We start from the raw sequence: 17713 nt of genomic DNA, 5'->3' as shown, positions 1-17713 counted from the left end.
CTTGGTCTTCAGTGGTGTCTTTTCACATTCATCCTTAACAATTTCTTGATTTCTTTTCATCGTTTTTCTATCAATGAGGTTCAGGATTTCAAAGTAATTCTGATGTTCTCTTTAAAAATGATAGATACTCAAGATCATATTGTGGAAACTGGTTGGCTACTGCTTTAGCTTAATCTGGAATTTGTAGATGAGCAGTTTATGATCTGTTCCACAGCCATCCCCTGGTTTCCTAGGCCATGCAATCCAAGTATGCTTTCCTCTTTACTATTCCCAACTTCACCATTCTAGGGTTCAACTACAAGCAGCACATCTTGTTTGTGTGTTTTGTCAATTTCAGATTGAATTTCCCCATAAAAATAATTAATTGCTTACTGAATCCTTATTTAGTAGATAGCTGAAAGAAGCAAAGCAGCAAGGGTGGAAACTAGAGTACAAAACATACATTTTATGTGGAGTGTAGTTATATAGCTCATTATTAAGCCTACTTTGTGGCAGCGATGGCAGAAAGGACACAATTCTTTGCTATCAGCACAGTATTATTTAGAGAAAATACTTTTCAGTTTATTCCTGGTTAAGGAATTTTCAAAGTTATGTTGTAATGTATATAAGGCATTTTGGAAATAAAATCACTCATATCCATGGTAACTTGGGCACTATGTACTTCTCTACTGATGAGCATCAGCTGCTGAAACCTGAAGTAGTTGTGAAAATGCTTGTGAAAAAAAAGTCTACCATCATATATTCAGCTCATGCTGTTTTTTGGTTATTTCGGTAATAAAATAAGTTTGACTGTCCAGTTTCTGGTAACTAGAAGTTAATGCTTCCCATAACCCAGGATTGATCCTGAAGGAATACACCTTTGAAGTGGTAGTTTAAATAATTACTGATATTCCATTCCTGGGTAAGGTGCATAAACATGTGAATGAGATCAATTCCTTGGATACATTTTATGTAGGCCTAGTATTAATTTGGCTTTGTTTCTTCTGTGCATCAGAGGATGGGTAACAGGACAGGAACTATTCAGACACACATATACTATTCTTCTGCAAACTGTAGTGATGTTTATTGTTATACTGCTTTCCAAGTAAATAATTTGTGTATTTATTATATACAGTGGTCTTAGCTTAACACACTATACATTTATATATAGGCATTTCTATATGAAGCTTTCTTCATGTTCTTCAGTTTCCCTCCCTCCCTTATTCACACAGGTGCTTTTTATTTGATATGCTTACTCTTGTAGATAGTTTAACAATACAGCTCTATTTCTTGGGCTTGCTTTTTCTAGAGAGAAGGAAGGGAAATGGGAAAATAGCTCTTTCCTGAGCCTTTTGGAATTCCAGCACCTTGGTCAAGCTCTCCTCACTGACTCCTGGTCTGTTCTTTCCAAATGCTTCCTTCTTCTTCCCTAGCCACTCTGCAAATTTCTCTTGCTCATCACTTGCAGATTTTCTTTTTCTTTAATAATTTTCTCTCTTACTCTTCCCATTTCACCCAGCATCTTCAGTCTATTCAGTATAAACACATCACCAACAACTTCAATCATTCCACTTCCTCTATTGCTTCCACTGTTCTTTTATATAACTTCTCCAAAAGGTAGTAATGTGTACTCAAAGGTATCAACCAAACTTAGACAGGAAGCTTCTCTGTGATTCTGTGTATGGAACTGGAAGACACACAAACATTCTTAACTTTAAAACAACTTAACAACTCTTTCCAAATAAAAGCATCTCACCCTGCCATAGTGAGGGGTGCTCTAAGCAGAAGTGAGAGGAAATACAAAACTGTTGGTTTTCCTGGTTCTCTCAACAGCTTTTCATACAATTGACTATAATATTCTTTAACAAGCTAATTGGACTGTGAATTGGAAACAACATCTTAACTATACCTCCATCTATATTTAGATAATATATTCCAGAAAACAGTACTGGTAGATCACAGTTTGACTCTAACAGTTTTGATATGGTTGCTTGAACCATCTTTGGAATGGGACACAAAAGTTTTCTCTACGGGATAGGGTGCTTTTTTCTAGCTTAGGCTGGTAGGCCATCTGAATCTCTACCTATAAAGGTATAGTGTCTGACTTCAGTGATTCATGCTAAAGCAATTTTATATGCCACCAACTGCTTTAAAGAATGCTGCTAAAAGTTTCTTTTCAATCAAGATTCTCAGGCCTTACTATGACATAATTTGGCTGTATAGATTTTGCTGTTTGGTATTGATTGTTTATATTACACGACTGGTTTTGGTGCCAGATATTCTTCTCCCATTAGAAAAAGGATCCATCTATGTATCCATCCATCCATGCATGGAGTTTATTCTGAAGATGGTTCAGAAATGACAACTCAATATAACTTTAAATCTTCTAAGAAAGGAAGGACATTAGGAGCCTATAATTGCCCATGCTCCAGCTATAAAGGTTCCTACAATTTAAAATACAGTCACTGATTTTGCATTTTCCTCTATTTAGGGAAGGTTCCTGAAGGATTGCTTATATGCACTTTACGCTGGGTACCTGGCATAGATATTTTTTATTGAACTTTTGTTGTTCAATTGTATTTAACTACACTTCTAAGATTATTTCAATATTTTAATGTGCTTTTAAAATTTAGTGGAGGCTACTCTGATAATGTTTTGAGGAATGCTATATAAATCATCAACAACAATCTTCTGCAACACACTGTTTCAGTACTGTGATGTTATAGAAAGCATTTTTAAGACTACATAATGTACTTGCTATGCGCTGAACAGAACTTAGTGAGGGACAGGCTCAGACGAAAGGTAGTTTATTCAGGTGTAATGCATAGCGGTTACAAAGCCAGGATTGGCTTGGCGCAGCTCCTCACAGTCGTTTTGTAGGGTTCCCCCCTTGACCCACAGTTACCCCTCAGTTCCGCCCCTTGCCCTTGCCCTGGGCTGCCCATCTGTTTGTGGCGATCTTCCTTCCCCTCGCCTTGATGGCAGATTCAGCCGGTTTCTATTGTGTTCTGATCTGCTTCTTTTGTCTTTCCCGCCCTTGTGTTCCTGGGGCTTTTCTTGTGGTGGCTGTTTTAATCTGGGTTTGAATTGCCCGCTGATTGCTGCGCTCCCAGCGAATTGTAAGCTGGAGTTGCCTGGGGCGCCTGGGAAGTCGGCTGCGCTACAGCGTTGCCGCTTCTAATTCCCCGCCCTCTGCCGGTAGTTAACTTGTGGTTTCATGTTTACTTGCCCTGATTACCTTTTGCCTGAGGCGGTGAAACTGACGAACAGCTCTTCGCTGCAGTGCGCACTAGGCTGAATCTGACAGCAAGGTTCTCAGGTAAGCAACCAAACTCCAAATAATTTGTAATGCACAGAAATTTGTGCCAAATATGTAAGAAATTCTTGAAAGATAAAATTAAGGTTGGAAACTGTTCACTAAAGTGAATGTTGAAAACTAGTTTTACACACAGTTAACATGTTCATTCAGCACTATGCTATGTAGTAAATTACAAAAGTGGGTTATTAATCTCTTTAGCCTATTAAAATCTATATCTGTGATATCATTTGCAAACATCTTAGAGACTGTAGTGTTTCTTAATATTTTACTTGGTTATTACAGAAATAGCTTCTCTGAGAACTATTGACTTTTAATTAATTAATCTAGTTGAACTATTTTTAAGAACTAGAACTAGACCAGAAATTTCACTCCAAATCTTTTGCAGAATTTTCAGGGTCTGGGGAACTGGAAGGCAATTTTACAGAAGTCTAAGAGACTGGGAAAGGGCCAAGAAAGAGAAAAATAGGATGTTCGGCTTTTTTGCAGAGTGAGAAAGTGAACTTTACTGACATGGAGATAAAAAGAAATTGATAATGATTGTGGGAAAGCAAGCCTTCTTTTTTTCTTATACAAAAATTGGTAGCCTCAATATCTAGTGATCAACCTATTGGTCTCTTCATTTCAAAATTGGTCCCCCAATTTTAAAGCTAAGGCAATTTTAAATTTGCCATCTTAAAATGAGATATTTATGAGAATAAGAAAATTGTACAAGGAATAAAGTAGTAGGGAAAAGACTGATAAAGAAAAAATATGTGAAAAAATACATGGTGATGGAACAAGGTTTTACATATAGCAGAATTAAAGCATATTTCTTACTGATGTTCAGAATACTGACTACTGTTTTTGTTGTCCCAGGTTTACTATACATATACAGGATCCATAACCAGTGGATATTGTATATGTACAGTGCTTCAAGGTACAGTACTACAGTACTTCACAGTAACTTCAAGGAGAGAGAATTGCATTTCCACATATCACTTTGTTTTAGTACAGATAATCCTCGACTTATGACAATAGGGACCAGAAAATTTGTTGTTAAGTGGTAAGGTTGTTAAGCAAAGCATCACGTGACTGCACCCGATTTCAAGACATTTTTTGCAGTGGTCGTTAAGCAAATCACACAGTTGTTAAGTAAATCACATCGTTTCCCATGAATTTTTGTCAGAAAAGGGAAAGTTGCAAATGGAGATCATGTAATCCTGGGACACTGCAACCATCGTAAATACATGCTGGTTGCCAAGTACCTGAATTTTGATCATGTGACTGTGGGGATGCTGTGATGGTCATAAATGCGAGGACCGATCAAGTCATTTTTTCAATGCCATTGTAACCTCGAATGGTTGCTAAACAAATGGTTGTAAGTCAAGGATTACCTGTAGATCAGATTTGTAATGTATTTACACAAATACTCAAATCAAAGGACATACAGGTAGTCCTCGTTTAGCAACTGCCTCATTTATCGACCATTCAGTTACAACAGTGATAAAAAAGTAACTTACGACCAATCTTTGTGTTTACGACCTTCACAGGTCTGTAAAGCAAAGGAAAGCTGAAGTAAGATCATAAGCTTAGTCCTGGTTTCACTTAGCAACTGTTTTGCTTAACGATTGAGTTGCTGGTCCCAAACATGGTCGCTAAATGAAGACCACCTATACTCAACTCAATGTTAGAATCAATATCTGAAATTTCCTTGTTGTGAAGTTTGTTCTGCCACATTATACTGCATTCTTTTCTTTTCTTACAGGCCAGTCCAAACCACCGGCTGAGCAGTATGTAACTCCCCAACATGTAATTGGGATTAAAACCATATACTTCAAATTTTAAACAACAGCTACATCATATTTATATAAAACTGGGAGTTATTTCTTCCCCTTTTTTAAAGAGAACTGTTGTACCTCTGAGAACTGAAGTAGAGCTGATTCATCACTTTCTTTTGGATTTTCAGGAACAGTTCCCTTTGACAGGTTTGAAGAAATCTGATGGAAAGATATTTTTTTCAAAATAACTACTAGGTTATCCTATACCAACAGAATCTATTTTTCATATGAAACATCAAAAACATCTTGGTATTTGTGGCTTCAGGACACAAAGAAGCAATATAAAGAAAACATTTTCCAAAGCAAGTGTTTTTTTTTTTAATTGATATAATCTTCACAATGAAAATTTTAGGGAAAAAAACAGAAAATAAAGTCAAAATAGCAAAAATAGTGTTATACAGCTTTTATCTAAATCAAACATTTTAACTAATATTTGTGTTAAATGAATGAAATTAAGCATCTCATCTGATATGTTAACTACTTACAAAACACTAAAATAATCCATGCCTTCCATGAATTTTAGAAAAAAAAAATTAGATTTTCCAGTCTAAAAAAATAGTATTTTATTTGTAAGAAGAAAGAACTGCATGATTCTTGTCTTATTTTTTTTTCCACTGAAATGTTTCTATTGTGTTCTTGAACTTTCATTTGGGCATATAATAAACGGTTACCTGAACTGTCTAATTGAAATAACCCTCATTTGGAAGAATCTTTCTGGATTATTTGGAAGACCATAATGAGCGTGATCCTGTTAAACTCTTTTACATTCCTTTGATTACAACAGATAACATTTAAGAATATGTTTAACATTCAAACTGAACTCACTATTGCTTAAAATTATATTCTTAACTTAAATGGTATTTAAAAGAAAAACTGGATGAATCTCCCAAATTCTATTTTCTGATTTATATTGTTTCAACTAATATTTTAAAATAACTTATATTTGTCAAGTTCTTTTCCTCCTGCATAGTTTCTTTTCCATCTGTTTCATCTTAATCTCTTACAGACCTAGACCTATTAACCATTTGTGAAAAAGTACTGTTGTAATATTCATTACATAAATGCTGTTTTGGTTATTTTAGCTATTCACATGCTCAGAAAAATAGATGAAAGAGAGAAAAAAAGATCTCATTGCATCCTCTTGTTATTTCTTTAGGAAATATTCAGGTGAATAACCTAATACTACAAATATGTCCATGGAATTTAAGACATGGCAACACTGATAACATCCTGATAACTCACAGAGAAAAAAACTTTATCTGAAATGAAAAAAAAAATTTTTTTTTGACTGATAAAAAATTTCCATATGATTGCCTGAGATCTGTATTTATTCCCACGAGTAACCAGCGGTATATATATATAATGATATCTTTACTTGTATCTAAGATTTTAACATATATTTATATACTTTTAAATTATAATGCAGATTAATATTTGAAACAATATAGAATAGATCAAGAAAGTATTATACGTAGTATAATTTTGTTTAGAAAATAGACCCCACCGTATTCCATACAGCTTAATTCCTAGTAAGCATACTCAGAATAGCCAACTTAACTTCTACAAGCTTAAGTTAACTGTAATGAAATGTTTGCAAGAAAAGAACCAAGCTCAGAGAACCCCAAGGACTCCACAGTCATGTATATAATCTGTAACAAAACCCATTATGCTGGCTAAAAAAAATACTGTTGTGATCTGGAAATTGCTGCTGATCAATCATTGCCTGGTACACAAATGCCTTGTACACAAATGCTTGGTACTTCTACCTTGAGCACATATATTAAATTGGTAGGGATCATAAACATAGGCAATTAAATACCAAAATAAATTGGTAGAATGTGAACTGGATCTTTGTTACATTTTGTGAGAAAATTGTGATTTGATATAACAGTTATTCTGATTATATCTGTTATATCTGATTAGAGCATGATTTAGTATATTGAAGACAGGCCTAACTGACCTAATACTGAAATAATGATTCCATTGTTTAACTCCAAAAGTTATCCTATAAAACTTGTACTGTCAAGATCTAATGGATAACAAGGCTTCCATTTAATTAAATGGTATTCCACTTAAGAAATATTTTCACATAGTTATAAACTGCTGCTGTATCACTTAAGAAAAAAATACTGGCCATTATAAGAAATTTACCTCAGCAAATTGTAACATTGTTGAGTTTAGACATCCTTCAGTAGAATTAGAGGAATCAGAATGACATGTATTTGAAGAAACCTAAAATAAACATTATAAGAAGAAAATTTAAGGATTGAGCAAATAATCAAAATCAAAATTGTTTTCAATAATATGTAAGAGTAATAACAAGACTTTCCACCTGGAGATTTACAGTACATCAGACAAAAATGGGAAAATAAATGGGGGACAGGTAAGAATAGTGAATAGGAACTGTATACAAGAAAAAAATCATAAAAATTAAAGGCAAAAAAGCCTTGAAAGACAAATGTTGCTTAAAACCAAAATTAACAAAGATATTAGAATATTCATGGTAGTATATTCCAAAGAAATGGGACAACAGAGACAATGAGAATATTCTTGTTTCCCAAGAAATATATAAAGAACAAGAGATACTTCTTCAAGAAAAGAAAGATGAGTGCTAAGAAAAATGCAACAAGCATTTTTAAGTCAAAAGAAGTATTTTAAATTAGGATCTGTAGAGAAATGAAACTATTTAAAGAAGAAAAAGGAACTGATAAAACACAAGGTTCATGATATACTAAAAGAGTTTTATAAACAAACAAACAAAAATAGGATAAGAAATAAAGCCAAATAAAATGGGAAGGGGTAAGATTAGGACTGCATGCTCCTATCCCATTCAAGAATAACTTTATGTAAAGGTCTCTCTGATTTTCATATGTGACTATACTAAAGAGCAAACAATCATTATATTCTGTCCTACCATAAAATTGAAAAGTGGTTCAGGAATAAAAGTAAATGAACACAAAAATATAGACCTTTCATTATTCTTAACAATATTTACCTTTCATTTTATAACCTGAAGGGTACAATTGGCACTTAAAATTTTTTGTCACATTTTCCTTTTCCGGGTACAAACATAAAAGCATTCTAAATCATTCACAACATTTGCTATAACAGACAGTTTTCCTATAATTAGGTTTCTTACAAGAACCTAAGCAAAGTTAGTAATTGTCAATATCCATTTTTCATGTTAAAACTGTTTAGTAGATGATCTTTACTACAGCTAGCTTAATTGTCATGAAATGTATTCTTAATGAAACACAATACTATTTAATTTCTGCCAATGAAATACACATGAAAATCAAGGATGGAAAAGTATTTTCTTTCTGCTCCGACGATTATTAAAATTTTCTCCCTAATTTCTTGGGTGACTAAAGTTTAGGAAGGACTACAAAGTGCTAATAATAGGCATTGTTCTGCAATATATTTATGAGGTTTTTAGGAAGACCTTCCAATCATGGGGCTTCTGGGGGAGTAATGGCAAATTGAGGACAGCTCCATTTTTTGCGGAGCCGATGGATGGGGCAGTTAAGAGAAGCCGATGAAAGGTCTGGCTCTTCAGAACCATCTCTGGAAAAAGGAGCAGCGGGAGGTGTGGGAGGGTCAGCAGCCGCAGGCAGGCAAGGGCCGCAGGTGAATGGGAGCTGCTGTGGGTGGGCGCGCACGACAAAATGTGGGTGGACAGGGTGTGCTACTGAGTATGAGATTCCCTAGGATCTCATATTCCATAGCAGGGCTCCTCAGAAGAAAAAGCAGTGGAAGCAACTTACAGGAAAAACTTGTGATCTTCCCTGCCATCTTTTGCACTGACTTTGTTTGTGGGAAGGCAGCATGGAAAGACAAAAATGGTGATCACGTGACTGTGGACACTGCAACTGTTGTAAGAGCAAGCTAGTTGCCAAGCGCCCTAATCGCGATCACGGGACTGCACGGGTGCCGTGATGGCCGGAACTCTGAGGACCAGTTGAAAGTACCACTCATTCAGCACCGTTGTAACTCTGAACAGTCATTGAACAAGTGGTCATAACCCGAGGATTATCTGTACTTAAACTGGCATTAATGCTTAGAGAAAAGATTCATGTTGACAATTTCTCTTCATCTTCAAGAATTTCATGGCTGAAGGTCTCTATTTCATAGAAAGACTGCATAACAACACATCTACAGGTAGTCCTTGTTTAATGACCACCTGTACAGTGACCATTAGAAATTACAACAGTGCTGAATAAGGAGACTTGTGACTGGTCCTCGTAGTTGAGTCTGTCACAGCATCCCCACAGTCATGTGATTGCAATTTAGGTGCTTGGTGACTGGCTCGCAATTACGATGGTCACAGCATCCTGAGGTCATGTGATAACTATTTGCAACCTTCGCTGCCAGCTTCTGACAAGTAAAGTCAATGGGCAAATCAGCAGGAGGTTGCAAATGGCAATCATGTGACATCGTGCTTAATGACTGTACAGGATTCACTTAATGATGGCAATCAAAACTGCTGCAACTGCTGTCATAAGTTGGCATGGTCACGTGATGTCACGCTTTATGATTGTGTCGCTTAGTGACAGTGTTGCCAGTCCAAATTACTGTTGTTAAGAGAGGCCTACCTGTATTAATTACTTTGGCTGGAAAAGAACAATTTCTGTTTTACACTGAGCAAAGTGTTTTACACTGAGTTCAAAGTGTGGCCAAGATCAGTGTAAATGGCAATCTGCAGATGTCAATGCAGAATTCAAACAGCTAACAGAGGCTCTCACAAACAACCAAACACTTAAAAACAAATGGAGAAAAACTGTGTAGCAATGAAAACAGTTTATTTACAATACTTACTCATATAATGGCTACCTGCAAAGACCAAATGGTTTACAGAAAATAAAAAGACTAAAACGCGCAGCAGCCATTAAAAAAACCCAAGTTCCCCACCATCTTCTATAAAACCTAAATGACCTAAATATGACCTAAAATAAAAATTGTAACTAGAATAAATTCAACGAAAATACAAAAAAAAAAAAAAAAAGCCACCAATACCACTATAATTTCCAAATGCATCATGAAACACAAATGTTTTAACTGCCTTACAAAAAGGAAGGCAGCCAGTTCCAAGCCATGTAGGACTTTATAAGTTAATACCAGCACTTTGAATTGTATCTGAAAACTATTTCAAACCAGTGTAGCAACCTTAGCACAAGCACTGTATTACTCAAGTGGTTATTTCCATCAGCCAACAAGGCACCATCGTTTGGGCTAACTGCAGTTTCCTTATCTTCAAGGGCAGTCCCACATAGGATGCATGGAGTATTCTATCAGCATGGTGATAAGGGCATGACTTGTAAGGGCTGCCTAGTTCCTTGTCCACCAGCTGAAGGTGGGCAAAGGCTCCTCTGGCCATGGCCTCCACCTGCTGCTTTTGTTTAGGGGAATCTTCATTTTGCTGATCTGCTCCTTCACAGTGAGTCCATGCCCATGCCAAGCTAATCCAGCAAGTGGATATGGCTGTTTACCTATGAACAGCAAAACTGGGGAGGAAAAAAAAATCTCAAAACAACTGGGCTAATTGTGTGGAGGAGATTAAAAAGAGAAACAATAGGTTGAGGAATAGAAATGAAATGCAGCTAGTTGTAGTTCAAACAAAGATTCTTCACATTCATATTTTGTTTCAGAACTCCACTTATTAAATGTAATCAATCTGAAAATGGTTCTTAATTGAACCCTTTGAAATCTGAAAAGCCCCATTTTGAGTTCTAAATAACTGTTCTGGATTAAAATGTACTTTATGACCACTGTTCAATTCTTGTTTCAACAATTGCTACTCAAACCAGGACATTTTGAATGTGAAACAATGTGAAACTTCTGTACATCAAAGAAAGAGAAGAATTTTTCTTTGAAGCTTTTTTTCCCACTGTTGTTGTTCAGAGAACTGTTAACATCCTTTTTAACAACTTAAATGGAAATATTTCCTCTTGATTTTACATCTCTTCTTTTAAGTAACTACATATATACAGTGAGGCAAAAAAGTATTTAGTCAGCCACCAATTGTGCAAGTTCTCCCACTTAAAAAGATGAGACAGGCCTGTAATTTTCATCATAGGTATACCTCAACTATGAGAGACAAAATGGGGAAAAAAATCCAGGAAATCACATTGTCTGATTTTTAAAGAATTTATTTGCAAATCATGGTGGAAAATAAGTATTTGGTCAATATCAAAAGTTCATCTCAATACTTTGTTATATATCCTTTGTTGGCAATGATAGAGGTCAAATGTTTTCTGTAACTCTTCACAAGGTTTTCACACACTGTTACTGGTATTTTGGCCCATTCCTCCATGCAGATCTCCTCTAGAGCAGTGATGTTTTGGGGCTGTTGCTGGGCAACACGGACTTTCAACTCCTTCCAAAGGTTTTCTATGGGGTTGAGATCTGAAGACTGGCTAGGCCACTCCAGGACCTTGAAATGCTTCTTACAAAGCCACTCCTTCGTTGCCCGGGCGGTATGTTTGGGATCATTGTCATGTTGAAAGACCCAGCCACGTTTCATCTTCAATGCCCTTCCTGATGGAAGGAGGTGTTCACTCAAAATCTCACGATACATGGCCCCATTCATTCTTTCCTTTACACGGATCAGTCGTCCTGGTCCCTTTGCAGAAAAACAGCCCCAAAGCATGATGTTTCCACCCCCATGCTTCACAGTAGGTATGGTGTTCTTTGGATGCAACTCAGCATTCTCTCTCCTCCAAACACGACGAGTTGAGTTTAGACCAAAACATTCTACTTTGGTTTCATCTGACCATATGACATTCTCCCAATCCTCTTCTGGATCATCCAAATGCTCTCTAGCAAACTTCAGACGGGCCCGGACATGTACTGGCTTAAGCAGGGGGACACATCTGGCACTGCAGGATTTGAGTCCCTAGCAGCGTAGTGTATTACTGATGGTAGCCTTTGTTACTTTGGTCTCAGCTCTCTGCAGGTCATTCACTAGGTCCCCTCATGTGGCTCTGGGATTTTTGCTCACCGTTCTTGTGATCATTTTGACCCCACAGGGTAAGAACTTGCATGAAGCCCCAGATCGAGGGAGATTATCAGTGGTCTTATATGTCTTCCATTTTCTAATTATTGCTCCCACAGTTGATTTCTTCACACCAAGCTGCTTGCCTATTGCAGATTCAGTTTTCCCAGCCTGGTGCAGGTCTACAGTTTTGTTTCTGGTGTCCTTCAACAGCTCTTTGGTCTTGGCCATACTGGAGTTTGGAGTGTGACTGTTTGAGGTTGTGGACAGGTGTCTTTTATACTGATAACAAGGTCAAACAGGTGCCATTACTACAGGTAACAAGTGGAGGACAGAGGAGCCTCTTAAAGTAGTAGTTACAGGTCTGTGAGAGCCAGACATCTTGCTTGTTTGTAGGTGACCAACTACTTATTTTCCACCATGATTTGCAAATAAATTCTTTAAAAATCAGACAATGTGATTTTCTGGATTTTTTTTCTCATTTTGTCTCTCATAGTTGAGGTATACCTATGATGAAAATTACAGGCCTCTCTCATCTTTTTAAGTGGGAGAACTTGCACAATTGGTGGCTGACTAAATACTTTTTTGCCCCACTGTAAAAAGGCTTGGTTCTACTTTCTTAATTTTGAATTCTCATGCTATACAATACAAGTGTAAGTCATTGAGGAAAATAATCAAAGTTATGGAAAAAGTGTGCAATGAGTTGTCCTCTGCCTTGGCTTCCTTCATTATCTCTTTGTGCTTCCAGCCCTCTAAATATAGGGGGAGAAGGAATGTTTCAAGGTAGTAGATATTTTATCATCAGCTCTTTCAGTAAAAAAATGACCTTCTCTCTTAAATGTTAAAATGAAGTCACTAGTGCAAGATAAAAGATATAGTGCATTCAGAAAGTATTTAGACCCCCTACACTTTTTTCAATTTTGTTATATTGCAGCCTGATACTACAATCATTCAAATTCATTTTTTTCTCATTAATCTACACTCAGTACCCCATAATGACAAAGTGAAAACAGAATTTTAGAAATGTCTGTAAATTTATTAAAAAGGAAAAACTGAAATATCACATTGGCATAAGTATTCAGACCCTTTGCAACAACACTTGAAATTTAGCTCAGGTGCCTCTTGATTGTTGCTGAGCTGCTTCTACACCTTGATTGGAGTCTACCTGTGGTAAATTAAATTGATTGGACATGATTTGGAAAGGCACACACCTCTCTATAGAAGGCCTCACAGCTGACAATGCATACTGTATCAGAGCAAAAGCCATGAGGTTAAAGGAACTGCCTGCAGAGCTCAGAGACAGGATTTCTGCAAGGAACAGACCTGGGGAAAGCTACAAAAAAAATTTCTGCTGCACTGAAGGTTCCCAAGAGCACAGTGGCCTCCATAATTCTCAAATGGAAGAAGTTTGACACAACCAGGACTCTTCCAAGAGCTGATCGCCTGGCCAAACTGAGCAATCGGGGAAGAAGAGCCTTATTAAGAGAGGTGACCAAGAACCCGATGGTCACTCTGACTGAGCTCCAGAGATCCTGTGTGGAGATGGGACAAAGTTCCAGAAGGACAACCATCACTGCAGCCCTTCACCTATCTGGGCTTTATGGCAGAGTGGCTAGACGGAAGCCTCTCCTCAGTGCAAAACACATTAAAGCCCACTTGGAGTTTGCAAAAAGCACCTGAAGGACTCTCAGACTGTGAGGAACAAGATTCTCTGGTCTGATGAAACCAAGATTGAACTATTTGGCCTCAATTCTAAATGTTATGTCTGGGGGAAACCAGGCACCGCTCATTACCTGCCCAATACCATCCCAACAGTGAAGCATGGTGGTGTCAACATCATGCTGTGTGGGTGTTTTTCAGCAGCAGGGACTGTGGTCAGGGTTGAGGGAAAGCTGAATGGAGCAAAGTACAGAGATATCCTCAATGAAAACCTGTTCCACAGCACTCAGGACCTCAGATTGGGCTGAAGGTTCACCTTCCAACATGACAACAATCCTAAGCACACAGCCAAGACAACACAGGAATAGCTTAGGGACAACTCTGTGAATGTTCTAGAGTGGCCCAGCCAGAGCCCTGACTTGAACCCTATTGAACATCTCTGGAGAGACCTGAAAATGGCTGTCCACCGACGGTCCCCATCCAACCTGACTGAGCTTGAGAGGACTTGCAAAGAAGAATGGCAGAAAATCCCCCAATCCAGGTATGCAAAGCTTGTCGCGTCATACCGAAAAAGACTCGAGGCTGTAATTGCTGCCAAAGGTGCTTCAACAAAGTACTGAGTAAAGGGTCTGAATACTTATGCCAATGTGATATTTCAGTTTTTCCTTTTTAATAAATTTACAGACATTTCTAAAATTCTGTTTTCACTTTGTCATTATGGGATATTAAGTGTAGATTAATGAGAAAAAAAAGTGAATTTGAACGATTGTAGTATCAGGCTGCAACATAACAAAATTAAATAAAGTGAAGGGGGTCTGAATACTTTCCGAATGTACTGTATATCAAATAGCTGTGAAAATACATTGTGTAGTAATATAACCTATTAAACATTTTCTTTTTTAAAAAATAAATAATTAAGCAGGAAAGATAATTACTTACTTCTTGTGCAGTCAAGGCATGTTCTCCTGCTAACAGTAGCATGCTGAGGCCTCCCATTTGCGTAGGATCTGACAGAGAAGAAATTATATATGGAAACATTTTAGTCAAAATATTTATTTTGAAGTTGGTTTAGGTAGACCTACTGCCTTAAACATCTGGAGCTTTAATACTGAAAGTAATTGTAGTAACTGCACACCTTAAACATAGAAGGCATCTCAAAACATGTTGGAAAAAATGGATTTTGTCTTTTCTTGGACAACTGTTATGTGTGGGTGTGTGTATATGTTTTCATACGTACATACACACAGACAACCATACAGCTATTTTGACTGTTTTAACTGAAAAAGAATAAAGGGTAATAAAAAGTATTTACTTTAAAAAACAAAGTCACTGCAGGAAAAATGAATTGTAAGAATCAGAGTTGTTATTTTTTTTAAAAAATCACTTTACATGACACATTTGTTATGATCAATAAATATCAGAAAAGATATGTACGCAACCTGAGAATTCTTTAGATTTTTGTTTATATTTTATTACTGCAATTTATTTGGTATTTAATTCCAGAATGGTTGAGTGGCATACAAATTATGCAAAAGTAAAATAGAATTTTTAAAAAATCTAAGTCTAACAACTTCCTAGCCACTGACACACCACAGAAAACAGTCCTAGCACCAACAATTGCCTATGCAGTGAGGGGACTTGTCATATAGTCAATCCCCAAATGCTTTTTGAAACTACCACGTCTTCAATGCCAACAAGTTGATACTGTCCAGACTTCAAATGGAACACTATTCCAAGCTATTTACTATTTAGGAGCCAGTATACTTTGGCATTCTAAATCTTCTCCAGTGGGAGTAAGGCAGGAGAACAGACCTTCCGCCCCAAGGAACAGGATTGGTGGGATTCAATAATACGAGATTAGACAAATTCACTAAGCATAATGGCTACTACTTACAACAGGTATGTTTTATCACTAATATCAGAGGACAGCTTCTAAATAACAGGGGACATAAAAAAGTTACAATTGTACTCATGGCTGGAAAAGATACCACAAGTTAGAAGCTATGTGAATGGAATGCTAAACTAGATAAGCCTTTACTTTAATCCAGGAGGGTTTTGATTATGGGAGATGAATATTTGAAGGGGACTTAATTATTTTTTTGTTTTTCTTCCCATCCAGTAAAAGCCACAACTCAAAACATCCTTCTTGTAAGTTTGTAAGATTGATGCTGACAAACTAACCTGCCATTGCAAAATTTAACTGAGGCATTTCTTCTGTCTTCATCAACTTTTTTGGACTAGGCAAATCTTTTGTAGCTTCTGATGGGAAAGCCCAAAGCTTTTTCCGATTTGTAAGTGTGGGTGACTGAGTTTTCACAGGTTTGTTTGTAGGTGGACACCACTTGTAGCCAGGATTTGCTTTCATAAATGCATCTTTGTACTATGAAGAGAACAAGTAATTTGCTTTTAGGCATAGCATATTTATTTGGGAAAAATGAATTAATTGTAAGAGTCATTACAGATCATTTATTCCATTCAAACAAGTAGTCCATCCATGCCCATTTGAAAATTCCCAATCAGGGAGAGTCCATCATTGTTCTGGGGAAGTCCACAGCTTAACAGTTCTAATTCCTCCTAACAATCACAGTTAACCTCCTTCCTTTTAATTCCAGCCCTTTGGTCATTGTCCTGTCCTCTGTCTTTTAGAATGAGGACAGGACAATGACCAAAAGTTAGAATTGTCTTGCGTATGATAGCTTTTTAGGTATTTATAGATAATTATCTTCCCTCACTTTTCTCTTTTGCAAGTAAACATGCCCAGGTCATTTAACTATACCCCATATGGCTTGGTTTTTTTTTTTTTTTAAATATATATATAATTTTTATAATAGTAAAATCTAATACAAACTAAAAGAAAAAAAGGAGAATAGAAAGGAGTAAAAAGTGCAAGAAAAAAAGAGAGAAAATATAATAATAAAAAAGAAAAGAAATATATAAAGAAGTGACTTCCAACCTTCATCACAAGTATAAACAAATTTAGTGACTCTTCACTCCCTCTAAGGTTACAAGCATTTATCTCTTCATTCCATATCCCATCTCATCTATAAACAAATCCATAAAACATAATCTTTTCAATCCTGGTATCAGCAGAAAGTCCACGTTATAAGCTTGAGCAAATAAACCAACTTTACTTTTTTTCAAATCATTTTATTAAGTATTACAGTTGTACAGATAAAAACTAATACAAACTACAGAAAATAAAGGAATAGAAAAAATAAAAAGTGCAAAAATAAAAATAAAAAATAAAATACAGAAGGAAAAAAAGATAATATAACAGAAAAGAAAGAATAAAGAAGTAGCTTCCGCCGTTGTCTCAACAAGTATAAACAATTTTAACAACTTATCACTTTCTCTTAAAAATACAACTGTGATAGAATATGAGGGTAACCTTGGAAGATGGAGGAAAGAGATGCCTCCTAGGGAATGATCAGATAAAAGAGAAAGGAGTCTGTAACAAAGTAATGGCCAGAAAAAGAACCGTAGGAAACCCGCCCTAACTACTTAGACAGTAAATAGGGACAGCAGGAGATCTGTACTTTCAGATTTGCAAGATTCTGTCAATGTAGCCTTGCAATAAAATAGAATTAGCTCATCTAGTTGTCTTTCCTGTCTGGTTTACCCGGGAGGGCTGACAACAACAATCTCTTCATCCCATATCATGTCTTTTATCTATGGACAAATCCTTAAAACCATGTCATTCAGCCTGGTCAGCAAAAGTCCATTAAGGGTTACCAGAAATAACATCATCTATTTTAAACTTAATAAAATAAACCAACTTTATATTCCTTCCTGTTACTTTTAATAATCTTGATCTGTCCCAAAACTTGATTTCTCTCTCTCTCTCTCTCTTTCTTGTCCCTTCTCACCAAGCCTTTCAAAACTTTAACAGGTCTCATTTGTAAATCCAATATAAGAAAATTACCCAAGTCACTCTCCTGGTTGGTTGGT

General features: G+C 36.5%; 1 protein-coding gene across 19 annotated transcripts in view; it reads right to left on the bottom strand.

The window, feature by feature from the left end:
• BBX (BBX high mobility group box domain containing) overlaps positions 1-17713 on the bottom strand; it is a 165264-nt gene that overhangs the window by 36303 nt on the left and 111248 nt on the right. For all 19 annotated transcript variants that reach the window (XM_088144473.1, XM_088144488.1, XM_088144485.1 and 16 more), the window contains 4 exons: positions 15947-16145; positions 14705-14772; positions 7267-7347; positions 5194-5274 (listed from right to left, as the gene is read on the bottom strand). In XM_088144473.1, the coding sequence (XP_088000599.1) occupies positions 5194-5274; positions 7267-7347; positions 14705-14772; positions 15947-16145 (429 nt within the window). The remainder of the gene's footprint in view (positions 1-5193; positions 5275-7266; positions 7348-14704; positions 14773-15946; positions 16146-17713) is intronic.

The sequence above is a fragment of the Python bivittatus genome, unplaced genomic scaffold (genome assembly GCF_059951505.1).
Source record: "Python bivittatus isolate LINGU-HERP-01145 unplaced genomic scaffold, Pbiv_v1 ctg000350_np1212, whole genome shotgun sequence".
Lineage (NCBI taxonomy): Eukaryota > Metazoa > Chordata > Lepidosauria > Squamata > Pythonidae > Python > Python bivittatus.
This window is presented reverse-complemented; position numbering and strand designations above follow the sequence as displayed.